General features: G+C 37.4%; 4 protein-coding genes across 12 annotated transcripts; 1 reads left to right on the forward strand and 3 right to left on the reverse strand.

Annotated features, from left to right (window-relative positions):
• Nucleotides 1-671: 671 nt before the first annotated feature.
• Nucleotides 672-2,750, reverse strand: shf (WNT inhibitory factor 1). Of its 2 annotated transcripts, none has more exons than XM_088047402.1 (8): nucleotides 2,552-2,750; nucleotides 2,359-2,449; nucleotides 2,097-2,246; nucleotides 1,661-2,044; nucleotides 1,407-1,613; nucleotides 1,252-1,347; nucleotides 994-1,203; nucleotides 672-944 (listed from the first exon to the last, which is right to left on the reverse strand). In XM_088047402.1, the coding sequence occupies exons 3-8, from the start codon at nucleotides 2,242-2,244 to the stop codon at nucleotides 934-936; spliced, it is 1,056 nt and encodes a 351-aa protein (XP_087903528.1). In that variant the 5' UTR covers nucleotides 2,245-2,246; nucleotides 2,359-2,449; nucleotides 2,552-2,750; the 3' UTR covers nucleotides 672-933. The 2 variants fall into 2 exon arrangements, with proteins under 2 accessions (XP_087903528.1, XP_087903529.1); XM_088047403.1 differs by having other exon boundaries at nucleotides 1,407-1,607; nucleotides 2,552-2,749.
• A 2,277-nt stretch (nucleotides 2,751-5,027) lies between these two features.
• On the forward strand, nucleotides 5,028-18,833 carry Khc-73 (Kinesin heavy chain 73). Of its 6 annotated transcripts, XM_088048319.1 has the most exons (25): nucleotides 5,028-5,325; nucleotides 5,595-5,682; nucleotides 9,464-9,627; nucleotides 10,165-10,319; nucleotides 10,369-10,482; nucleotides 10,530-10,777; nucleotides 10,825-11,161; nucleotides 11,213-11,726; nucleotides 11,778-11,921; nucleotides 11,973-12,457; nucleotides 12,506-13,001; nucleotides 13,051-13,725; nucleotides 13,773-13,964; nucleotides 14,012-14,305; nucleotides 14,355-14,497; nucleotides 14,563-14,583; nucleotides 14,648-14,807; nucleotides 15,262-15,276; nucleotides 16,127-16,201; nucleotides 16,335-16,501; nucleotides 16,549-16,827; nucleotides 16,877-17,195; nucleotides 17,242-17,418; nucleotides 17,879-18,043; nucleotides 18,100-18,833. In XM_088048319.1, exons 1-25 carry the CDS (start codon nucleotides 5,271-5,273, stop codon nucleotides 18,177-18,179), a joined length of 5,562 nt encoding a protein of 1,853 aa, XP_087904445.1. In that variant the 5' UTR covers nucleotides 5,028-5,270; the 3' UTR covers nucleotides 18,180-18,833. The 6 variants fall into 6 exon arrangements, with proteins under 6 accessions (XP_087904445.1, XP_087904442.1, XP_087904443.1 ...); XM_088048316.1 differs by having other exon boundaries at nucleotides 11,973-13,001; XM_088048317.1 differs by lacking the exon at nucleotides 15,262-15,276 and having other exon boundaries at nucleotides 11,973-13,001.
• Nucleotides 18,834-19,723: 890 nt separating this feature from the next.
• On the reverse strand, nucleotides 19,724-21,095 carry LOC148167475 (phospholipid scramblase 1-like). 3 transcript variants are annotated; one of them, XM_088048325.1, is made up of 7 exons: nucleotides 20,992-21,095; nucleotides 20,876-20,920; nucleotides 20,677-20,829; nucleotides 20,410-20,630; nucleotides 20,189-20,359; nucleotides 20,000-20,149; nucleotides 19,724-19,955 (listed from the first exon to the last, which is right to left on the reverse strand). In XM_088048325.1, the coding sequence occupies exons 1-7, from the start codon at nucleotides 21,023-21,025 to the stop codon at nucleotides 19,899-19,901; spliced, it is 831 nt and encodes a 276-aa protein (XP_087904451.1). In that variant the 5' UTR covers nucleotides 21,026-21,095; the 3' UTR covers nucleotides 19,724-19,898. The 3 variants fall into 3 exon arrangements, with proteins under 3 accessions (XP_087904451.1, XP_087904449.1, XP_087904448.1); XM_088048323.1 differs by having other exon boundaries at nucleotides 20,876-20,929; XM_088048322.1 differs by having other exon boundaries at nucleotides 20,876-20,944.
• A 74-nt stretch (nucleotides 21,096-21,169) lies between these two features.
• LOC148167476 (uncharacterized) lies at nucleotides 21,170-24,085 on the reverse strand. Its single transcript, XM_088047091.1, has 5 exons — nucleotides 23,970-24,085; nucleotides 23,527-23,744; nucleotides 22,149-23,477; nucleotides 21,990-22,099; nucleotides 21,170-21,943 (listed from the first exon to the last, which is right to left on the reverse strand). Exons 2-5 carry the CDS (start codon nucleotides 23,741-23,743, stop codon nucleotides 21,749-21,751), a joined length of 1,851 nt encoding a protein of 616 aa, XP_087903217.1. The 5' UTR covers nucleotide 23,744; nucleotides 23,970-24,085; the 3' UTR covers nucleotides 21,170-21,748.
• Between the last annotated feature and the right edge of the window lie 116 nt (nucleotides 24,086-24,201).

Raw genomic sequence — 24,201 nt, forward strand, 5'->3', positions numbered from 1 at the left:
CAAATTCATCGTTTATAAATCCGACACCCAGGACCTTTGAACCGGGCTGTAAACAGATCGAAGCTTATAAATTATTTTTCGTCCCTGTCGCTACTTTAGCACGCCAAGCATTTATTTATGGGAAAAGCGCCTTTTGACGTAAGAATACTGCAATGCAAATATACATTTATCTTTTACAATTACTTTTGCACTTTATACCATATCACGCGAATGAGTGAAATTAGGAACTGGCTTTTAGCTTCAGTTCTAGAGGGAATCGACCCGACTCAAGCAATATTTACTGGAATAACTATCAAGAGAGTAAACTCGCTATTCATCAGTGTAATAACTGCTTCAATCAACGTCTGCCTTCAGGCGGCCTCGACAATATTTTCGCGAATAATCAAATATTTCCGTTGATCGATTATTCAGTTGATTATTTAAAACTGACTCAGCTTCGATAAATATAAACAACAAAGCAAATGAATTCTTTCTGTATACAAATAAAGTAAAATTTCGTTTTCCAGGACTGATAAAAAGCGGATAAAAAGGATTTATGTCCTTAACAATAGATGGCGTCACGTGTAAAGTGATAGCAAAACAAGTTTGTTTATTGTTTTGCAGTAGAATTTTTCACTGATTAATAAATAATTATCTAAATTAGTGGGAATTTTTAGATGGAAAAAAACTCGTTGGTAAAATAGTTTATTCGTCTAAATTAGGATAAAGAAATTTCTACAGATGAATTAAAGCAATGCTGCCAATTTTATTAAAAGTCGCAATATCAAAAATACACTTTTATATCACAAGCGATTGTCATACAAACAGAAGCTTACACTATACGTATAAACTACAAACTTTACAAAATAGTTTTCGTATAATAGAGTTAATTTGTTGTACATCAATTTTAATTACGTAACAATATGGCAAATGTATTAAGTACTCGTGTGAATCCTACATGGACTCTGAAACAAATCCATGAAATAAAATTTCTTTTTTTTTTATTTTACTTACTGTGATGACAAAGCCGGCCGTACCATCCAGAATCGCAAACACAAGCTGCGTCAACGCAAGTCCCGTGTTTACAATTTAATTTACAACTACTTCTGATGTGTGTTTTTGCTTTGCCGATTTCGCAATGGTCGCCGCGAAACCCTGGAGGACACCTGCACTTATTGATGCCTCTACATTTTCCGCCGTTGAGACATGGAATTATGCATTTAGCTACAAGAACTGAATGAGTTTCCGTAATCTAAGGGAAAAAATACCAACAATATTCACAATGAGGACCGTAGTAACCTTTGGAACATTCGCAGGTGTCCTTCTGGACGCATTTACCACCGTTCAGGCACTTTTCGCTGCAGATTCCTGTAAGGGTAATGTTTAGAGAAGTGTTCGTTTTGTCGGTGTCTTAGGGCGCTTTATACCTCCTTCGCAGTGCCTTCCTTGGAATCCAGGCGGGCAGCTGCATCTTCCAGGCTTGGTGCAGTTTCCTCCGTTCATGCACTGAGGGTAACAAAGTGCAGTTTGACAATACTGTCCCATATAGCCCTCAGGGCATTGACAGATTTTTTCGTGGTTGCACCATCCGCCGTTTGCACATTTTTTATCGCATTCAGGATCAGGATCTATAACTTTAGATTTTTGAAAACTGAATAAAACTTTTCTATGTGCTTATTACTTCTTTGGGAGCATTCTTTGCGTAATTTGAGTCGTAGAGGGGTCCCATTTAAGGGTTTTCCCTTTCTTTCAATCAAAAGTCCTATTCCAAAGGGTGCAACCCCTGAGCTATTTCCTAAACATGGTAATAAAATACTAAATTCTTTAGGCCGTTTTGGCACTCTTCCTTTAGTTTTAATTGATATCACTGGAGCTTCTAAAATACTCTCATCAAATGACTGTAAACGATCAAAATTATATAAATACTTCTTCATCCCTGATTTCCAAGTAAAATTAACGTAACTAACTTCAGAAGGTATGACTGGTAAATATTTTTCAAAATTTGGGTCTAGAATATAAGGTGAGACGTTGCCATTTAGAATGGCGTAAATTTCCATTGACATACCTAAATAATATTTACTTAACAAACGGCTGTGTAAACAGATATGCTCACTTACCACTGAACATTTTGACTTGTTTTTCGTCAATCCACAAAGCTAGATCTCCGTTACTACGAGGATCGTTCTTTGGATCATTTCGGGATGAAACTGAGTTTACAGTCAATAAATAGGCGAGAAAGAGTGTTTTCAACATTGAAACCAACATTGCTAAAACAAAAATTATGTTAAGTTTTTAATTCTATCAATTTGATATATATTAATATAAAGCAACGGCAACAAAACTGCGGAAACAACATTAGATTAAATAAAGTAAAATTACCATCAAGAATTTAAGCTTCATTCCTCTTGGAAAGTGCCAGAAACTTAGCACAAAGTTTACAGCTACATTAAAGCAAATTACGGCTGGATTCCTATAAATCAAAGCGTTTTAAAGCATTGTTTACATTTCTAATGCTAATTCTAACCCATAGGCAAAGCAAACTATTTATAGAAAATGGTTATACAATTCTTACCTTTGATTTCTTCAAGCTTGCAGAGGAGATATTGAGAAATGGCCAATAGTCAGAACAAGATGATTCGAGTTTTGTTTGATTTCAGATAATTCTCAGAAAATAAAATGTAAATAGAATAAACGTCACTCCCTACCATCTAAAATGTAAACAGCAACGAGCTGGAGAGCTAAAAATCCCTGCCATTTGGTTTAGTGTAGTTATGCAACCAGTATTACAACTTTTTACATAAGAGCATTTATATACATATATTTATATATATATATATATATACATACATATTTACCATAATATACAGGGTCCGGCAACACTTGTGTCCACCCCCAAAATCGTCTTTCACTTTAAAGATAAACTTTTGAAAATTTGCACACACTCATAGTTGACAAAGTTCTAGAAGCTGACGCAAAAATTTGTTTTTTATCAATGATAGTTTTGGCGTCGCGACGCCTTAAAAATCTAATTTTTAGGTAATTGTGAGGGTTTGTGATATCCCCATAATTTTATTTTTTTTTCAATATAAATGTGTTAAAAATATCATTGTTGTCATTTTAGATTCAATGCAAATTGTCTTTAAAATTTGAGAAAAAAATGCTGTTTTATCAAGTTAGTTTCCAATTTCATTACGTCAAAATTGGGAACTACGTTTACACCCATCTGTCAACATCTTGTGTCACAAATGACATCTATTCATTGGTTCGCTTTAAATTGTAACAAAAGTCTTACTTGGTGAAATTGTCGCTTTGTCGATGTTAATTAACGATTTCTGGTGTCCATAAAGTGCAACATGCCCGAGTTAATCAAAATTGACCTTTATAAGAGTGAATAAAGTGACTTGTGAAATTTTGGTGTAAACGTAGTTTGCCACTGCGCTGTCATAATTTTGAAAACTAACTTGATAAAACAGCGTTTTTTTCGCAAATTTTAAACACAATTTGCATTAGATTTAAAATAAAAACTCAGATATTTACATCACAGTTATGTTGAAAAAAATTGAATTCGCGAATATTTCCGCGAAAACTCAAAAATCGCTAAAAATTATACTTCTTAGGCGTCGCGACGCCAACCAAACCGTGATAAAAAACGAATTTTTGCGTCAGCTTCTAGAGCTTTGTCAACAATGAGCGTATGCAAATTTTCAAAATTGTAACTTTAAAATTAAAGACGATTTTGGGGGTGGACACAAGTGTTGCCGGACCCTGTAGAACTATGACTAGTTTACGCTTTTATTGTTAAATGGCGCTGTAAAATTTACATATTTTGATTGTAAACTTTATTTTTTACAAAAATTTGTTAAGAAAACGATACAAATAAGAACAAGAAAAACAGTTGAGCAAACCGTATCTTTCTATCTGTTCTAGTTCTAAAGATATCAAGCTTCAAAAGTTCCGAAAATTTCAAAAAAATTGCATGTTTTTGTCACTGGGTAGCACCCCGAAATTTCAGACGCCACTAACTTAGTTATCTGTTGTCATAGGAAAAATTTTAAAATACATTTGGATTCTACGTAAAATTCTGCGTTAATAAGAATAAATACGACATATTGACATTAATAGATTTTAGTAATGGGTCATTTTCAAGAAAATCAATATTTTTGCTCAAAAACGTCGTTAAATTTGTTTGCATTTTATATCAATCGAAAGAGCAGCTCAAAGTTTGTAAGTGGGCGAAATCCTGGGGTAGCTGAAGTATTTTAGTAGTTACAGCAAAAACCCGAAAAATTAACACTTTTAGCCCTTTTAGTTAGATTTTTTTAAAAGTTGAGATAAGACTGTATTCTGTTTTTTAAGAAACAAAAAAATACGATGGCGCAAACCGTATATTTCTATTGGGACGAGTTCCGGAAATATCAAGCTAAAACAATAATCCGGAATTTCAAGATTTTTTTTGCAAATTGACAGCATTCCGAAATTTTAGTAGTTTCTAATCCAGTTATTTGATTTATTCAAAAATTTTGTCGTCTCTCTAAACAGTTTTACGACATGGTAAGGATGTTAATGAGTGGTTTATTGTTTTGAGATTCTGTTGCTACAAAATTTTGTGCTAATTAGCAGTAATCTCAAATTATTCGTACTTTTCCAAATTATATAATGGGCCGAATTCAGTGCTCATAAAAAAATTTGATTAGAAATTGGGACAGAACTACGTTAAATCGTCAAATTTTGAACTTGCGTCACGATTTTTGCATCTCATTTGTGAAAAACACTTCGGATCAATATGAAATTTGGTACTCTCATAGATTTTGGGTTGCTCTTTGGACTGACACCGGAACCAACCTGATCCGTCATTTTTTTCTTATGAAAGAGCTTTTCGATTTCAAAAAATGCTGACTAATGCAACTTTTGAACCCGTTTTTGAAAGCATGCGCAGGAAAGACCGAAGAGGATACAAGATCTTATATAATCGTTCATGGCAAGAACCGGAGGAGAAAGCTCTCTGTATGGTTGTTTCTGTAGATGGCGCTATCTGTAAAAATGCTTATTGTTAATAACTAAACACGCTAAAATTTGCGCAGTCGTCTCTGGAAAATGTTTGCTTCAGCGCAACGTCCAATATTGTGTGTTCTCGAATATGGCGAATGTAGTGAATGTCCGTGTTGTGATAAAAGCTCTGTTGTGACTTACTATGTTTGAAAATGGATAGTAACATGATTATTTATACAAAGAAAGTGTGATAATAGTGTAAATACTTATATATTTTGTTGTAACTACAAGGAAATACCAAAATGTCTACAGATAAAATAAAAGTTGCAGTAAGGGTCCGTCCTTTTAATCGTAGAGGTATGTAATTTGGTGAAATCTGCAAAAAAAAACTCTTTCAATTGATGTCCGAATTAGTCCAATAGTTATATTTTGACTGTCATGTTGTTGTTGTCCTCCGCGTAAACTTGTTAATGAACAGATGAAACATCACCGCTACAATGAATAAGTCTATTTATTGCTGTTGCAACATAAAGGTGAGACGTCATGCCAAATTGTTGCAAATTGAAACTAAGGTCAACAGCAACGTGTCCACTGTTTTCCTCAAAAATAAAACCCTTCTTTTCCAGAGCTTGAACTGGGAACACAATGTGTTGTCAAAATGGAAAAACAACAAACCATCCTCCAACAACCCACGACCCTGGATAAAATTGAAAGGTAAGAAGACACAACATTTACCTAGTCCTCTTTTAAATCAAGTTTACAAACTTGTATGATCGAAGATCGAATGTAAGCAACACGTCTCTGATAACAATCGATAACAGGTGATACTTCCAACACAACAGTTGTTTATAAAGACAATTCTAGACACAATTCAATTTCAACTCTCAAAATGGAAAATTTCAACGACGCCCCAACCAAATTAAACTCTCTTGCTCATAAGATTAACATCGGCTGTTTCAAGCAAACCTCGGTAGAAATTGAGCCCTTGATGCCCATTCCTTCTTGAATCATCCAAAAACTTTCACGTTTTGCCTAAATTTCATCGACATCACGTCAGTCGAATTTTGTGGCATGATGATTCAACCATACGGATCGCCGGTTTTTACCTTCTACGGCAGCGTCGCGGAGAATTGGAACTGGGGGGGTTGATTTTCACCTCCGAAGGGGTAATTCCTTACACTTTGCTATTCACCTCCTACGAATATGAATTGCGGTACGAGGTAGATAACCAAGTTGTAGTACGCTTTACTATTGTGCTTTTGTACGTGACGTGAGAATATAAACAGCGTAAAGTAGTTTTTTTGCATTGAATTAATTATAAGCTAATCCAAGCAACAATTTTTGTAACTTTACCACATGTTTGTTTACTAAACAACCTTAAAAACATGAAACACTGGTGGTTTGTTTTATCAGCCACGTTTTCACACATTTATTACATAAATAGATCTACACTAGTTTTGCTACTGGATTAGGATTGTTTATTTATTTTAGTCGGATGAATATCAGGGCAGGATTTTGTTACATCACAGCGCAACAAAGTTGCTGCCCATGCAGCTACAAATATGAATTTATTGTTTACTCCCCATTCTGTCAGATAAAACAATTGCGTGGGCGTGTCTAAATAAACACATAAAAACTGAACTTTATCTTTACCGAGAGTCGGATGGTTTCGAAATATTCGAGATTAATCATTTTAAGAATATCACTCCTCGTAAGCGTTATGTAATAATTTAGAGTGTTTTATATTGATTGGAAAAATCGATTTGGGAATTTTCGTTCCTGGAAGTCTGACTAATTGCCGGGAAAATCTTATTACGGTCTATTTGGTTCATTTCCCTTTTACTTGACAAAATCAAGTTCAACAACACAAAACAAAGAGCTTGTTACATTTTTACTTGCATAATAAATATTTCGCAAGAATTTTACTTGACACATCTATTTTCCTAAAAAGGAGCAAGCTCGGAGAAAACTTACATCTTACAAACATCACGCTTTATTAATTGTACCGAATGGTTTGTGGAGATAAGATTGATGATGATAAGGTTTAATGACAGTTTATTTAGAATGATTAAAAAGTCGACACGTGAAGTAAAACTTGACTAATTTCAATGGGAAATTACCGCGATGATCCAATTCAACAGAACAAGGAGACTCGCTTTGACTAATTTCCGTAAGGAACCAAGCGCCGTAAATTAAACGGACAGGTAAAACTCTTAAGAACAATAATAGAAAAACGCCCGCAATTCAGTGCCATGAAGGAGTCAATCCAACTCTCTAATTCTTGTAGACTGTGCTAATCGTCCCTGACGCTACGAAACGACAATCTCTTCCGGATTTTAGCAATATTTTTGATAATGGAGGAATTCTGATTTTTGACCCCGCCGGCGCAGTTTCGGATTTGCCACCCCTGGGAAAGTGACAATAACTTGGTTTAGTACCTACACCTTTTGACAACCTCATATTGATTCGAATGAATCGATTTATTATTATTTTACGCAGCACGTGGTAGCTGCATACATATTTTATCAATGCACTCAATTCAATGTAGTCAAAAACCGTTCTTTAAATAAACTCGACTGTTATATTTATGTACAATTTAATTACGCCTACGTACGTTTACTTGGTTATTTCAGTTCGCGGTCACATCAAGACTTCTGGAACGAGGAAAAATTGGAGAAAGTGTTCGAACTATTTCAATTTTATTGCGTGTTGCAATAATTGCTTTCACAATTATCAGTCAAGTAGAATATTGTTTTACCGATTCTACATTGCGATCAAATATCGTGAAGATAAGAAAGTATTCTAAAGATTTCCTTGACGATATTGACGTTATATTTTAAACCTCTTGCACAGAACGATTGAGTTTTCACCTTCGTTTTCATTGCGACGAATTTAAGGTGAAAACTTGGAAATCGTAGAAGAGCGAGATGCTGAAACAGTTATCGTGTTGGAGCGGGTAGTATCATCATCCTTTCAGCAAAAGTGTATTTTTAGAACTGTCATGATCGAGCTAATTTTACAAAATGAAGTTTTGACAGCTGTTAATGTTTAATTAATCTATTAATTTCCCCGCTTGCAACCGAGCCAGGTCCATTGAATAATAAATAAATGAATGCATTCAGAATTGGCACATATGAGCGTTACTCACAATTAATTGCATAAAATTATATACAATTAGAAAGTATAGCGTGTCTCGGCTCGGTCGATGATAATTTCTGATAATGCAGGATTGTTTTTATAAGTACCTACTGGAAATCTAACTTGAACGGATCGTCTAACTTTCCAGACTTCTCCGGCTCTTGTTCTGTTAAATTAGTTAAAAATAACTCTCGAACTTCAAAACCAGATCAGTTTCAAGAGCCACCGTTCAACTATTATCGGCAGCGGTCGAAAATAGCTTGAATTATCCCGAGAGATTCTTGTGTAAAGTATGATTTCATTAATTAAACCTGTGAACTAACGTCGATTGTTCGAATATCTTCGAGCTTGTTGTCAGAAAAATGATAACGGGGGTCAAAGTATGTCCTGTTACAAATGAGTAATAAACGACTTTTTCCAACTACAATTATTTACCTATTTGTTTAAAAGGGCCATTTTCTCCGGAACGTATCGAGTTTCCTTTGGCAGTAAAATTGCAAATTGCGAGATATAGTACTGAAAACATTTTATGGTAGTTGCAGTTTTGTGAAATGGACGAGAAAGAATGTTTCCGCAAAAGATTGCATGCTTTGGCGATAAAAAGTTTCGTAGTTTGGATTTAAAGAAAAAAGCAGCTGCACTGGATTTTGTCTCGAACTTTCTATTGATGCATTTAAACATAGCGAAATGTGCTGTCACGATTGGCAGAGTTGGGAACACGAGACTAATTAAAATTCGGAATATTTTGGTCACCGAAAGAAACCCATAATTCTAATTACGTCGAGCATCGAACACTAGATAAAACCAGATTCTCGTATCGATTGCGTTAAAATAATAAAAGTAACAAAAGTAACTCTCTACTCCCTACCTTTATTAATTTTAGTATCTAATCGGTAATGGCATTAATAATTGGGCTTAGGTAGAAAGCCAGCGACTCTGAAACTCTTGAATTCTATTAATAGAGACGTGTTGCCCTTCCATTAAATTACACATGAAATTTTGCATTCTTGATTTTCACTTGGCTGGACATTGTTTAAATTTCTCTATGTCTGAAAGTGTGGAATCCATCGAATTTTCCGTGTGTCATTGTCCGATCGATTTTCTTGTCCACGCAGTAGATGCTCAACAAATACCCATTTTATTAACACCGGAATCGACGAAAGTGAAGGGACCTAGAAAAAACCACTATATGCATCAGTTTCCGGTCTTCTCCAGACGCTCTCGTTATTTCCGGTGCGACTATTTTTGGTATTCCAGACGCTTCCGAAACTCGTGTGAATAACTCAATATTAATTTCTCCGACACAAAACGTCGGTTTCGCTTTAGCAAGGTTTTTCAAAGAGTTTTTCTTTTGCAGGAAACAACCAAAGACTTTTGCATTCGATCATTGTTTTTGTTCGGTGGATCCGAGCACGGAAGATTTCGCTTCACAGGACGTCGTTTTCGATAGCCTTGGGCGGGATATCCTTGATAATGCATTTCAGGGATATAACGCCTGTATCTTTGCCTACGGCCAAACAGGTAACGCGCTGACGCCATCGATAGATATTTTTATCGTTATCGATTATTTTGATTTTAATTAAAGATGGAAATTTCCATTTCCGAACACGTTCGATTTTTTTTAAATGGGGCAAAAGTCGTATTTGGGGGACTTTTGAGCACTCGTGCACTAGTGCAAGCAGGTTTATTGATTCTTTTTCATTTCGCGTGTTGTTTATTTGTCACACCCAGCTTTTATGTCATCTGTTAATTAACGTATTCCTAAGGGAAACACGAATGTTTAGTGCATCCACGAATTTTCATCGTGGCCTTGTTAAACACAAAGAGCTCTCGTGACTTATCAAACTCAAGAAATTTATAAAACCTTAACACCATTTCTCAAATGGATCGATATTGCTTTTGACCTTCGTCTTTATTTACATGCTTGTTGTCCACTTTTCGCAGGTAGAAGCAAAATATCAAAGTGAAATGTGGTCTAATTTACTAACCACTGAAATGCGAATGGCCCCTTGTAAAGTTTGTATTAGTTTTCTCGGTGATTTATGCTCCATTCTTTAGGTTCTGGTAAATCGTACACGATGATGGGTTCGCAGGAAAATAAGGGAATAATACCGAGATTATGTGACGCGTTGTTTGGCCTAATCGCAAAACAACAAAGCTCTGAGCTTACTTACAAAGTTGAAGTAAGTTACATGGAAATTTACAACGAAAAGGTAAGAGATCTCCTTCGGTTTGGGTGGAGAATCATTAGCGTCTTCGCAGGTTCACGATTTGTTAGATCCTCAAACGAATAAGCAATCATTAAAAGTGAGAGAACACAATGTCCTTGGTCCCTACGTGGACGGGTTGTCCCAATTAGCCGTTACGTCATTCCAGGTTGGCAAAATGTCACAATTTTACTCTTTCTAATAATTTATCATTAGGATATCGATAATCTGATGGCCGAAGGCAATAAATCAAGGACAGTGGCTGCGACTAATATGAATAGTGAATCATCTAGGTCTCACGCAGTTTTTACTGTCGTTCTGACCCAAACTTTGGTGGACACTCGCAGTGGAGTCACGGGAGAAAAAGTTAGTCGTATGTCTTTGGTAGATTTAGCAGGATCAGAAAGGGCTGTGAAAACGGGGGCTGTGGGTGACAGGTTAAAAGAAGGCTCCAATATTAATAAGTAATGATCTGAAAGTGTTTTGTGACGAGCTAAATAGGCTATTTTAGGTCGTTGACAACGTTAGGTCTAGTTATATCAAAATTAGCTGATCAATCGTCTTCAGGGAATAAAAACAGACAGACAGAGAAATTTGTACCGTACAGAGACTCCGTGCTGACATGGATACTAAAAGACAATTTGGGAGGGAACAGTAAAACGGTAATGGTGGCGACAATTTCCCCTGCAGCGGACAATTATGAAGAAACGTTATCGACTTTGCGGTATGCCGATAGAGCAAAGAGAATTGTCAATCATGCCGTTGTGAACGAAGATCCTAATGCTAGAATTATAAGAGAGCTTCGCCAGGAAGTCGAGGCATTGAAAGAAATGTTGAAACACGCTACCGTAACGTATTTGGGTATTATTTCGTCCACTATGATGTAAATTTGATTGTAGGGTTCCCCGGTCGGTGATATTCAAAGAGTTGATATTCACCAGAAACTGAGCGAAAGTGAAAAATTATACAAAGAAGTGTCGCAGACGTGGGAAGAGAAATTAATGAAAACAGAGCGAATCCAGAATGAAAGACAGCAAGCGCTCGAAAAAATGGGAATTAGCATACAGGCTTCGGGGATAAAAGTTGAGAAAAATAAATATTACTTGGTCAATTTAAACGCGGATCCTTCGCTTAACGAGCTTTTGGTATATTATTTGAAAGAGCGGACGATTGTTGGTGCGAGGGGTTGCGGTTCTGGCGTGGAACCTGATATACAGTTATCAGGATTGGGAATTCAGTCCGAACACTGCATAATTACCATAGAAGACGGGGGGTTGTTTCTAGAACCTTCGGCCAATGCGCGCTCTTATATCAACGGCTCACAAGTAACACAAAGAACGCAATTACGACACGGTGATAGAATAGTTTGGGGCAATCATCATTTCTTCAGGGTTAATTGTCCGAGATCCGTCTGTAAGTTCGCACATAAAAGACACTTTATTTTCTCATTAATTCATTTTCTAGCTGCTACTTCGGAACCACAAACACCAGCACAAAATATCGATTACAATTTTGCCCGCGACGAACTTATGTTAAATGAACTTATTAACGATCCAATACAAGCTGCTATTTCCCGACTGGAAAAACAACACAAAGAAGATAAACAAGGTGATATATTACTTTCAAACGTAGCCTTCGTTACTTTTCGTTCGTTTTTAGTTGCTCTGGAAAAACAGAGAATGGAATACGAGCGCCAATTCCAACAATTAAGAAACATAATGTCGCCATCAACCCCTTACCCTCCGTATTCCTATGATCCGTTGCGAGCTAATTTTGGAAAGACGACTCCATGCACGCCGACCACGCAAATGAGAGTCGAGAAATGGGCACAAGAAAGAGACGAAGTCTTCAAGAGAAGCATAGGACAGTTGAAGGAAGGCATATATCACGCTAACTCTTTAGTGCAGGAAGCTAACTGTTTGGCGGAGCTTATGGGGAGGAAAACTAAGTTCAGCGTTACATTGCAAATACCTCCAGACAATTTAAGTCCAAATCGACGAAAAGGAGCGTTTGTCAGCGAACCCGCCATCTTAGTCAAGAGAGGCAAGCAGAGCCAAGTGTGGTCAATGGAAAAACTTGAAAACAAAATTATCGACATGAGAGAACTCTATGAAGAAAAGAAAGAACACGGAGATTACACTAAAGCAAGTTTTAGGAAACTCTGCGGGCTACCACTAAACTTTTTATTTCAGGACTCTCCGGTGAAGGAACAGGACCCGTTTTTTGAGTCCCAAGAAAACCACAATTTGATCGGGGTAGCTAATATTTTTTTGGAGGCGTTGTTCCACGATATCAAACTAGATTATCACACGCCGATTATAAGTCAACAAGGCGAAGTAGCTGGGCGATTACAAGTCGAAATTAGTCGCGTTGCGGGAATGCTTCCTCAGGATCGAATGTGTGAAGCTGCGTCCGATAACTCTTCAGTCAGTAGTCAAGAGGAAGACGAGCCAGTTAGCTCTAGCATTACTTGTCGCGTGCACATCAAACAAGCCTCTGGTCTGCCACTGTCTTTAGCACATTACGTTTTTTGCCAGTATACATTTTGGAATCATCCTGATCTCATCGTTGTCCCCACTAAAACCGACGGTCATTTACCCATGCCAAAAGATTCTACGATTTTTAAGTTTGATCATGTAAAAGACTATACTGTGCCCATCACGGAGGAATTCCTCGAGCATTGCTTAGGTTTGTCGATCAATACAACGCGACTCATTTATTGATTTTTTTTTTGTAGAAGGTGCATTGTCTATCGAAGTATGGGGAAACAGAAGTGCAGGTTTCTCAAAACAACACCCAGGTTGGGAAGTCGAACAAAATCAGTTAGCTACCGCACGATCGCTGGTCGACCGATGGTCGGAGCTAACGAGAAAAATCGAACTTTGGGTGGAAATCCAAGAGTTAAATGAGCAAGGAGAGTACGCACCTGTGGAAGTTATGGTAAAGAACGAGGCTTCAGCTGGAGGAGTGTATCAGCTCCGTCAAGGCCAGCAACGAAGGATCCAAGTCAGAGTCAAACCTGTGCAGAATTCAGGGACACTTCCCATCATCTGCCAACAGATAATCAAAATTGAAGTTGGAGGAGTCATGGTGCGAAGTCGATTACAAAAGCATTTGGACTCGTACCAAGAAGAGGATCTCACCATTTTGAGAGAAAAATGGGGCGACGCTTTAACAAGAAGACATCAATATCTCGAACAACAGATCAAAAAGTTACTTGAAAAGACCAATAAAACTGAACTGGATATTGAAAGAGAACAAAGCCTAATGGATCAGTGGGTTAATTTAACTGAAGAACGCAACGCTGTGATGGTTCCCAGCCCAGGAACTGGAATTCCTGGAGCTCCGGCTGTGTGGATTCCTCCTCCAGGAATGGAACCGTACGTTCCAGTTTTATTCCTTGATTTGAATGGTGAGATTCTTTCAACACTTTTTCTTGTTAATAACAAGGAATTTCAGCCGACGATCTTACCACTCATCACTCCGGTGCTGAAGTCACCGTCGCTGGTGTTAATTCTATTCTTCCTAAAGAAGTTGGGAGTCCTTTTTACAATTTGCACATTATACATAATCTAGAAAAGGACGTTTGCGCGGTTGCTAGCTGGGACTCATCGATCCATGACAGTGCCTGTTTGAATAAAGTTACCGAACGTAAGTTTGTAGAACTTATTAAATTTAAGTTAATTTTGTTTGTACAGCGATGGAACGGGTCTATATGATCCTGAAGATAACAGTGCGCTTGTCACATTCAGCTCCAATGGATTTGGTGCTTCGCAAACGTCTCGCGCTTAATATTTACAAACGACAAAGCATCACAGACCGTATAAAACGGAAAATTGTTAGGTCTGATGTTGTTACACAGTGCGGTGTCACCTATGAAGTTGTATCTAATGTCCCGAAAGCCAGTGAAGAACTTGAAGATAGAGAATCGCTCGCACAGCTTGTGGCCTCTGGTGATGACTCGTCTTTGTGCGACGGAGAAACATACATAGGTTTGTTTATGTCGTATTTGTGGTGTTAGACTAACAATTGTAAATTTAGAAAAATATACACGTGGTGTCAGTGCTGTGGAAAGCATATTGACTTTAGATCGCTTGAGGCAAAGTGTTGCAGTAAAAGAATTGTTACAAGCTAAAGGTCAACCGTTGATGAGGAAAACTGCGAGTGTTCCTAACTTCTCACAGGTAAGCGAGAGAATAGTTGAGTAGATCATAAATTAGCACTAATTCTCTGGGTTCTTACATGCCAGGCTTTGGAAACAAAGAATGGGGTATGTCGTCAAGACTCGCGGTGTTAATTATCTTCCTGTCTTGTAACTTTTTCTTTTTTTTTAGCTAATGAGGTTAGACACTAGTACGGAATCTCTTCACATGTCGCGTTCTGAGAGTGTCTCAGAACTCAATAGTGAACTCCACGGAAAAACGACACCGCTAAGACCAAGGGCAAGTTTCGGAAAAGACAACGAAGGCACACCCACAAAGCCCTTCGGTATAGGTACGTCACAAATCGATATTTTCTTCCACTCAATTTCAAGAAAACGATAGGATCTAGTTCAATTATGTGGTACATTTTAGCGAGTTATAGTAATAGAGCTAGTTTTCAGAGTTAATAGTATGTCTGTCCGACTTTGACGCCATTGCTGTTATGCTTTGGTCTTTGCTGGTTTGGGGCAGTGTGTTCTTTCAAAACGTCTTAATGTTTCAAAATAAAACGTGCCCATCACCATGCAGCTGTTCGTTAAATACTAATTTTTTAATGTTGCAATTTTCTTGGTCATTGTCTTTTTATTCACTTTCAAAAAATTGCACAATTTCCTTCTTTGTTTTTAATCCATTAAGGCTTCTCTTTTTAATATGATGTTTTAATATTGATGTCGAGCCCGAGGCTCTTCGAGTTTTTCGATTTTTGCTTGACTAATTTGGATTGAATTTTTTTCTGCAACCACAAGGCTCCATTCTTTCAGGTAAAATGGAGGCTTGCATATTGAGATTGCTATAGGTGGATACAAATCATGACTGTTTAAAAAACGTCTGCTTGTCGCAACATCAGTTTTGAGATTCAAACTTCGAGTGAAAACCAGTTGCAGTTTGAACTACCGCTGCATTACTCTGGGTTTCTCATGGTTTTGTTTATTACTATCATTTCTTTGAGTAATTCATCTCAAAACTATGTTTCTCATGTAGTTGTTAGTTTAAACTGTAGAGAACAACATTCCGCATGTTTTGGTCTAAGTTGCCATTTTGATTTTAGCTTACCTGAGCATCAGTACTTCTACAGACAAAGTAAACTTAAAGCTAATTGTGCTGCTTAAGGTCTGAAAGAGCGTAAATAAAAGGAATTTCATTTCATTGTTACTTCTTGATTGTAATAAAGTCACAGAGACTTCAACATTACTTAATGTAATGTTTTCGGTCTAAAATGGCAGCAAAATAAAGGTGTGCTTTACATATATCAAACTGAAGCATTCTTATTCCAATCTCAATCAATCCGAGCTTCTTTTGATATAAAACCCTCCAGTTTTCTTGCCATGACCTTAGAACTAAATGTATCCTTAACAAGATAGCATCGTGAGTGAGCATGAGTAGTTTAAATTTAGATTAAATAAATAATTAGTTCCGATGTATAATTGGCTATACTGCATGTTCTGTTTTCTGTTAGATTCAGGTCTCTTTGACTTTAACACGATACATGTATCATATACTGTAGTAACTGTCCAGATAAAAATTAAAGTGTCACCTTACAGTAAATAAAAGTTAAGAGCACGGAGCAACTCTTCAGATGTAAACCAACAACTAACTGTCTTGATATTTCAGCTCGGCCGACTTTCTTAAATCTCAGCTTAAACCTCAACTCTTTACGGTTGCAACAGCCGACGGGGAGTTCGAAACGTATGTCGTCATTCCTGTATCGTTGGTTGTTTTTCTTTTTTTTTTGTACACGACAGTTTTGGTTTTTACAGCATGTTTTTATTTTTAGTATCAATGTAAAATGATTCTATTTCGGCTAAACGTTACTTTTTAGTTTTCCCGGGAATTACGTCACCAGCTAACACAAAATTGGGTCTGAGGATGACTACTCTTCACGAAGAACAACCGTCTTTGCCGCGGAAGCACTCGCTTGATCTTCTGAGCGATGACACAATTGAAGAACAGTGTGAAGACGATCATGATGAGAAGAAAGAGGATATTGTTGGTAAATCAGAGATGTTTATTGTTTTTATAGCGTTGGTTTTTAGTATACTGTGAAGAGTCGAAGGAATGGAAGACGAAATTTGCCAACATCGCGAACGCTCGACTCTTTGGTGGAACTGGCGCCTAAATCCGGCACTCCGTCCACCACCTCAAGTGGTTATGGTTCGCAAGCTGTTTCGTCGAGTAACTTGTCCACTGATGACGCCATGTCGTTACGGAGTATGAGTGTGGACGAAACTCCAGATATGGAAAATAAACCAACGTTGTCCAACGATTTGCAACCGGTTACTGAGGCGTCTGATAGCTCCAGCGAAGCATGCCAAGTCCGTCTATCTTCTGCTCAATAAAAAAAGTTAACTAATTTGATTGTAGGAGAGCACTGATGGTCAAGACCCCGTCAGTAGTGAAGAGTATAACGATGGATTTGTTACCAACGGCGTTGACAATCATTCAGAGGAAAAATCTTGTGACAACGAAGTTACAACAGTTATCAAAACGAACCTTTCACCAGGTCGCGTGGTGCGAAGGAAAAAACCATCAAAAACTCATCATTCTCAACGAGCGTCATTCCCACAAGCACGGTCACAGCTCTCAGAAAGTAAAGTTGCTCAAAATTTAGAACAAAGTCTCATTCAGACGAATTTAATACACGACGACGAAGGTTTAGACAGTTCAACTGATCGATTGGAAGGTAACTACGTCTTCAGTTGTATCAACATTCTAATTTATGTATTCAGATTTTGGGTCGAAACCTGACTTGAGCAAAATATCTGACGTCCCGGTTCCTGATTGGGTTGTGTTAGGAGAAAGTGTTCTTATAAGACCGTACAACTCGTCGGGTGTTGTTGCTTTTATCGGCGGCACAGAGTTTGCTTCCGGTACTTGGATTGGCGTTGAACTTGACGCACCTAAAGGTATGAAGTTGTGAGTAATGTTCGCCCAAAATATGCTCCCTCGTACGGTCCTGATCAATTGTTTGCCAATTATACGCCGAATAGAATTTTGACATGCGACTTGTTGCGAAACAAATAAGATTAACGTTTCGATAAAAAAAGCTATGTAAAAACATAATCGAACGCTCACATGGTCGCATCACGAATTAGCGCAACTGAGGGGGTGGGGCAAGACAATAGCAGCAGCGAATCAAGTTTTTAGACTACAAACCGATTTTTCTGTATTAAAGTCGGTTTTCTTTACACATGTTTTGTGAAATTCATCTTTGAAAGATTTAAAAGATTCACAGTACTAAACAAACAATTACATACATCAAAATATGACAGGTTTAATTGGTTTTAATGCATTTTTGGAAGTCGGTTTGCATATTTGGTTTGAACTCTGATTGGTTGAATATGTGGTCAACTTTGGTGTTTTTAGGCAAGAACGACGGAAGTGTTCAAGGCGTGCGTTATTTCAGCTGCCGGCCGAAATATGGCATGTTTGTCCGTGCCGACAAACTGATACTGGACCGCAGAGGACGAGCAATGCGGGCTTACAAGGCTGATTCTCTTGCCAACAATAATAAGTGCGCGTCTGGAAAAGGTAAGTTTTTCTAAGTGGTCTTGGGGGTATATTGTGGAGTTTTTGTTTTCTTATAGGTGAGGGCCTTCCCAGATCGCGTTCACGTGGCGATGGTCTGAACAGTGTGGGGACGAGACCCAGTTCTAAAGCCAAATAGGCACAATAACTAGTCCCCTCCAACAATCCACCCGACTATGTGTTAAACACATTCCATATGTGTAGCTGTGCCGTCCATTTACGTGGCATAGAAACTTCCTATTAAAATTTGTTAATTACGCTCTGTTGCATTGCATTGCTGTTTGTTTGCTACCAAAAATCGACTTAACTTGGCCAACTGACTAAATGACTACCTCCAAGAAGAATTTCCTATGTACCGGCAATCGTGTAAATTGGCCCATTGGGGTTAGGTAGTTTTACATGTGCCGTAGCTTAGGTATCCTCAGGCACATATCAAATTAATTTAATTGAACGTCAATGGAAATAGGATTAATCTTGTCAAAATAATCCAGTATTATCGGCTCTTCACGTTATTTTGTGAATAATGGAGGCAAGAGCTCTTCGTACCTTGATCGCTTAACGGGTTATTTGAGGATTAAATAAATTTTGTTAGATTCTGTTAGCAGTTATTCTTGGTTTTATATTTTAAGAATTTCTTTCTGTGATAATTGCTGTTAGTTTCCACAGAAGCCCTGGCAAAAGAGAAAGTCTGTGGGTTATAGGTTTTGCGTGCTGTATAGCTGAACAGATATATATATATATATATAACATATAATTGTAATAGAATGTAGTTTACATAAAGTATTTAAACAATTCTGTGTGTTTGTAGAACATTCTAGTGATAAGAAACGGTAGGTCTGTAGTGGTGATTTGTTTTAGCTATGATTTCGTCACGAGTAAGACTGCAATTAAGTTTGTCACTTGCAACTTTTTACATTCCATTGATTATGTAAATGAACATTGTTATCTAGTCTTTACTATTTGTTTGTTGCTCAGTGATTATGTTAATCACCCATTTAATTCGGGTTTAGTCGTCCAGCCGACCTACAACGTCGACAGAATAAATACTAAACCTGCACCTGTCCAATTCGAACCGTTCTGTCCAATTTTGAGATAATATTAATGGTAAACTATATACCTGATGATGTAAATTACAAGTACTTCATATTTGACATTGCTAGAAATTCACGCTTGGGTATATTGCATTCACTTACACCACATGATTGTGTGTCACTCTATGTTAGACAATGAACATAATTGTAAAATAATCTAGTTCTCCTATGTAAGTATTTGTATGTTCATCCAAGAGTGTGCCCTTTGCAATTGACGGTACTTATACTATTTCTGGTTTCATTATTTTTCTATTCATGACCGGACGTCCATAGCTACACAGGCCAGGATTCTAGCCACATGTAAATTCTCCACTGTAAATATAGATCATTTTAATATTTATCATTAACTAGTAGAACGCTTTATTGTTGTTTCATTGCTCGACCTGACTTTTTATTTATTTAGATCAAAGCAGCAATTTCTCTTTTTATAGTTAATATTTTATCTACTATGTACATTTTTGTTGTTATTGTGTATATCATTAAATTATTTTAACACATTTTGTAATAGTTTTTAAAAATCATTTGTAGCTGTGGTCCTACAAGCAATTTCAATAAAATATATATTTAAAAAAGTACGATTTTTCAAACTACATACACCTTACCAGTATTTTTTATTAAGATCTTACGTGGAATATAACGATAGATTATATCAGATACGTATAAAAATGAGTGAATAGGCGTCTTATCCCTATCCGAATACAATAATACTAAGATAAGATATAAGATAAACGAAATTCCATTCTGTCGCGTAAACAGGTTGCCTTGCGTTAACATATACAGCGGCAAAGTCCTCTTCGTTTTGAATTCTCAAAATACATGTATTCCTACAATCAAAACTCAAAATTTGTTCACTTTTCTTCCTTCTTACCAGTAAAAATGCGGCACCAAGCAACAACGCTTTATATTTCGTATTATTTTCGTGTCCGGGCATTTGCATGTATAAATTGTACGCAACTTGAACTTGATCCCACTGATGAATTATACTGCCTATTTGCGTGGATCCATCGCTGCTGAAAATCTACACAACATTTAGTGGTCTTCAAAGACGCCCACCTACCTGGAAGTTATGGTTTTTGTTCATTAAACACCCGAGAGCCGCCTCGGGCCCTTCAATTTTGTATATCACTTCATAGTGTTTGTTGTAAATAACGAAACTCGGTTTCGTCGCGCTAAATTGTTGCGAAATTTTCCCCACGTATTCCCCAGGAGAAAGCCACACTTCTAGTTCCTATAAGTTTTAGTTTTATTAAAACTCGTTTTTTTATCAAGTTTACTAACTTGTAAATATAAGAAAAAGGAACAGCAGGAGCCACAAGCGAGCCTCCTTCTGAATTGCACCGCTTCTTGTTGCGTGGGATCGTACAGTCTCATTGTGAACGTCCTGTTAGATCCGAAGCAACTCCTTTGAAAGGAAGTCGAGCTTTCAGTGGCGTAATAAATGGTTTCGCCTCTTGGAACCTTGACAGTGTAGCGGTTTTCGGAATCAAGTGTAGACATAACTACAAGAAGTTGTTACATTTCGTGGTACAATCTTCTATTTTTTACCATCGGTTAGTTCAACGGTCTGTTGGATAATAAGTTGGCTAACATCTTGGAGGAAATCTAAACCGCACAGAGGGGAAAAATGTGAAGTCATAGAGCTCTGCCAGTCAATGGTGGATACAGGGATGGGGCGTCTGGTAGCTTGGTTGAGACGCTCTAAAGATTTCTGTCTAAAAGTTGTCAATTAAGTTATTGATATTACCTTGTTCTCGTGTTAAAGGGGGCTCGGTAACCACACAAGGACTGTCTGAAAAAACTGGCATACTTATTTCTGGAACCCCAAAAGTTACTCGTTTTACACTTCATGGGGTGGCTTACCTTCAAGACTATCTGGTTGCGACGTTGAAAACATCGTCAAATTTGTAGAAATTTGGTGTAACTATATGAAACTACTAAAGTTTTTTTGTGAAATTTTCTTTATCTAATCTATATTGTTCGATAGAGATAAATGATTTCAACAGTATCACAATACGGGAGTGAGGGTAAAAAAAGTCTGTTTCAACATCAAATAAAATTGTCTATTTTACCATTAAAATATATTGAAACCGTTAATACAATTAGCGCAGTCCTTTTTTTCCAAGCAAAATTTCGATGATTGTTGATGGTGATTTCAGGGGTAGTTTACAAAGAACTGCTCTGTCAGTGTTTATTATTATATCGGTTTTATTGTCACGTTACAGGGCCGTACCGAAATCACCAAATACGCTAATCGGAAATTTGCTCATAGTAAAATCACGTTCAATGCATTCCAGTTACCAAAAAATTCGGAACAATAAGATTTGAAACCTGTACAGTTGTGAAGTTGCAGTTTATTACTTTGAACGTGTTTTAGAATGTGATGGTTATACTCGCTGTTAATAGAAATATCCCGAATAAACAAATAGAATATAAATATTTAACAACGAACTTCAGTTTAATGTCTTTTCTGAAGCAACATTTACTATGTATACATTTAATAAGTTACAATGATAAACACCCATTGAAATAAATCAAGGCTGTCAATAATATCGATACAGTTTAGATGGCGTTTGGATATTCAACCCGCGAGAGGCTTCATTGATCGACAAATTCCTATTTATCGCCTATCGGGACAAGCAAGTTCGCATTCTTCCAATGGTTCCAACCTGAGGGAGCGATTTACATCCAATAAATACCTGACTGATCTTTGGGCTTCCTTTTGACATTCTTCGTCGCCATAGCATAATTCAAACGCCTTCGTCAAAAACAAAACGTTGCACTGACGTGTGGGCGCAAACCAACTATTGTTGCTCTGAAAAGAAACCTAAAAAACAACCCAACCCGACATCTTAACTTACACATAATAAACACATCTGATGCATATTGCATGCAGTTTCGAAAACTCGTGCGTGATGACCTAGCACTGTGGCAATTTCGTTACACGCCCTCTGGACTTTCGGACACTCCTCTGAAAAAAAATTATCACGAAACCATCGTTGCGAATTGAAGATAATCACCGAAAACCGCCTGGTCCAACACGTCGGAAGGAGTTCGATAGTTCGCCTCTTCGCAGTCTTCGTCCCCTTGCGAACATTTAATGTTATTATCTCCCTCGGGGATTTTTTCTCTGTCATCATCAATGGCTTGTTTCCGTGGAACCGACAATCTCTTTTCTTCGGTGATATCGTAATCATCATTGGTTTTGTGAGGTTTTAATCGATCACGTCCTTTAGACACGCTAAGTTTGTATTCGCCCAACGCCTGGCGCATTTTCTCCAAGCTGTAAGCAGCGGCCAATCGTGAAATCACGCGATCTTTCACTTCTTGGATTTCTTCTGAGTCGGTTGTACCTTCGTGCGCACCGGTATATTTTAAAGCGTCGTCAATGATAGTGTCCTCCATATTTTTCAATTTCGTGTCCATCTCTGATATTTTCACTTCGTCCGATGTGGTGGATTCCTTTTTGCTAGGTTGGTCATGATTCTTGAACGACTGGAGAGGATATTCTGCGTTCCGTTTCAAAGCCACAGCCTTGTGATACCGTTCGATCAACCATTCGTTGTCTAATTCGTCTTCATTTTTCTTACGACGATCCAAACCGAAGTAATCCGACCAGTTGATTGATTTCTTCTGGATTTGCAAAGGCTTGTCACTGACGACCTCAGCGACTTCTTCTTTAGAATTCGGTTTTTTTCCTTTGTCTTTACCTTTCTGCTTCTCTTGTTCCTTTTTTAAAGCTTTGGATTTTTCCGGTTTGGCTGTGCTGCTCGCCGAACCAAAAATATTGCTCAAGTCTTTTGCGACTTTTGGGTCTGTTTTCTCGCAGTCTTTCTTTGTAGTTGATCTTTTGTGTTCGTGAGTGATTACATTGCTACTTCTTTTGGAAACTGGGAATCGCTTCGCTGGAGGTTTTCTGTACACGTTTTTCGCCCATTCGTAATAGTTTGGTTCTTCCTCGTCGTTATAGAAGTTTCTACTGTATAAATACGGACTGTCGCTTAAAGTATCCTCGTACTTGTTTCGCTTCCGTAGTCCTATGCTGTCAAGTCCTAATCTGGGGTAGTACGTCCTTTTCTTGTCACTATTAAAGTACACCCTTGGATGGTTGTACGAGTTCCTATGTTTTTCCCAAAGTTCTTTAATTAGATCGCTGTAACTTTCTTCGCTGTTGTCACGTTCATTCTCTAGAAAACTTTGTGCTAATTCTTCTAGTTGTCGCTCTTTATCCTCTTCCAATCGTTCTCGAAACGACGACGAGATCCTCTTTTCGTCACGATTAAGTCGGGAATTCAAATATGCTCCGTCTTCCAAATAATCTAATAAAGGGTTTTTGTCAAAATCTCGTTCTAAAAGAAAAGTGGTTTAATCAGAATTTTGGAAGCGACATTAAAATACCTGAGTAGTCGGATGGAGATAGAAAAGTAAGATCGTCAGGACTTTCCAACGAATATCCGTATTCTCCTAAATTGTCGTCGTATCTAGAAAACTCGGACAAATCTTTCTGGCGTCGATCAATTGCATTTAACGCGCTCCGAAGAGAATCCTCTTGAGCCCATGTCAATCTTATTATTATCAGTAGCCGTCCAAAAGTGGCGAAGCTCTTAAAGTTCATTCTTTAAATAAAATTCATGTGTAAATTTAAATAAAAATAAAAGAGACCTGTTGAGCTATGCAACTTAATCACAGGTTTCACAACGTCGTCAATTTTAAGCACCCACAAAACGAATCCAATCCATTACTCAAATGCATTTAATTAAGTTAATTTCTTTAAGTTAATTAAAAAAATCCCGAATTAAGTCATTTGGACAGATTTAAGAAGCAAGCAACGTCAAACTTACCTTAATCCTTCATGCAGAGTTATTTATCAAAATTTGATGATGATAAACGAATTTCCAACGAACGAATACTCTTAGAATCGAAACCGTGAATTGTTTATATACACGCAGACGCACAGCGTCCCGAGCGTCGGGTCGATAATATTTGAGTCAAAAAAAAGGATAAAATTCCACATCAACGTAGATTTATTTGTAATTTCAATATTACTGCAGCTTTAGTGCTTTACTTCAATAA

This window comes from Gnatocerus cornutus, chromosome 10, assembly GCF_029298725.1.
Source record: "Gnatocerus cornutus isolate USDA-ARS CGAHR chromosome 10, icGnaCorn1.1, whole genome shotgun sequence".
NCBI classification, from domain to species: Eukaryota; Metazoa; Arthropoda; class Insecta; order Coleoptera; family Tenebrionidae; genus Gnatocerus; species Gnatocerus cornutus.

Excerpts from the sequence above, each read along its gene's own strand:
- LOC148167476 (XM_088047091.1), bottom strand. The coding sequence starts at position 23,743 with ATGAACTTTAAGAGCTTCGCCACTTTTGGACGGCTACTGATAATAATA. Across the intron at positions 22,100-22,148 it reads GTTGGACCAGGCGGTTTTCG|AGGAGTGTCCGAAAGTCCAG; the intron begins GTGATTATCTTC and ends ATTTTTTTTCAG. Across the intron at positions 21,944-21,989 it reads ATCAGATGTGTTTATTATGT|AGCAACAATAGTTGGTTTGC; the intron begins GTAAGTTAAGAT and ends GTTTCTTTTCAG.
- shf (XM_088047402.1), bottom strand. The coding sequence starts at position 2,244 with ATGTTGGTTTCAATGTTGAAAACACTCTTTCTCGCCTATTTATTGACT. Across the intron at positions 2,045-2,096 it reads ACAAGTCAAAATGTTCAGTG|GTATGTCAATGGAAATTTAC; the intron begins GTAAGTGAGCAT and ends AATATTATTTAG. Across the intron at positions 1,204-1,251 it reads CGGTCCTCATTGTGAATATT|CTAAATGCATAATTCCATGT; the intron begins GTTGGTATTTTT and ends CAGTTCTTGTAG.
- LOC148167475 (XM_088048322.1), bottom strand. The coding sequence starts at position 21,025 with ATGTTTTCAACGTCGCAACCAGATAGTCTTGAAG. Across the intron at positions 20,945-20,991 it reads GCAACCAGATAGTCTTGAAG|AAATAAGTATGCCAGTTTTT; the intron begins GTAAGCCACCCC and ends TTGGGGTTCCAG. Across the intron at positions 20,150-20,188 it reads ACAAAAACCATAACTTCCAG|ATTTTCAGCAGCGATGGATC; the intron begins GTAGGTGGGCGT and ends AATGTTGTGTAG.
- Khc-73 (XM_088048316.1), top strand. The coding sequence starts at position 5,271 with ATGTCTACAGATAAAATAAAAGTTGCAGTAAGGGTCCGTCCTTTTAAT. Across the intron at positions 9,628-10,164 it reads CTTTGCCTACGGCCAAACAG|GTTCTGGTAAATCGTACACG; the intron begins GTAACGCGCTGA and ends TCCATTCTTTAG. Across the intron at positions 14,498-14,562 it reads GTGTTCCTAACTTCTCACAG|GCTTTGGAAACAAAGAATGG; the intron begins GTAAGCGAGAGA and ends CTTACATGCCAG.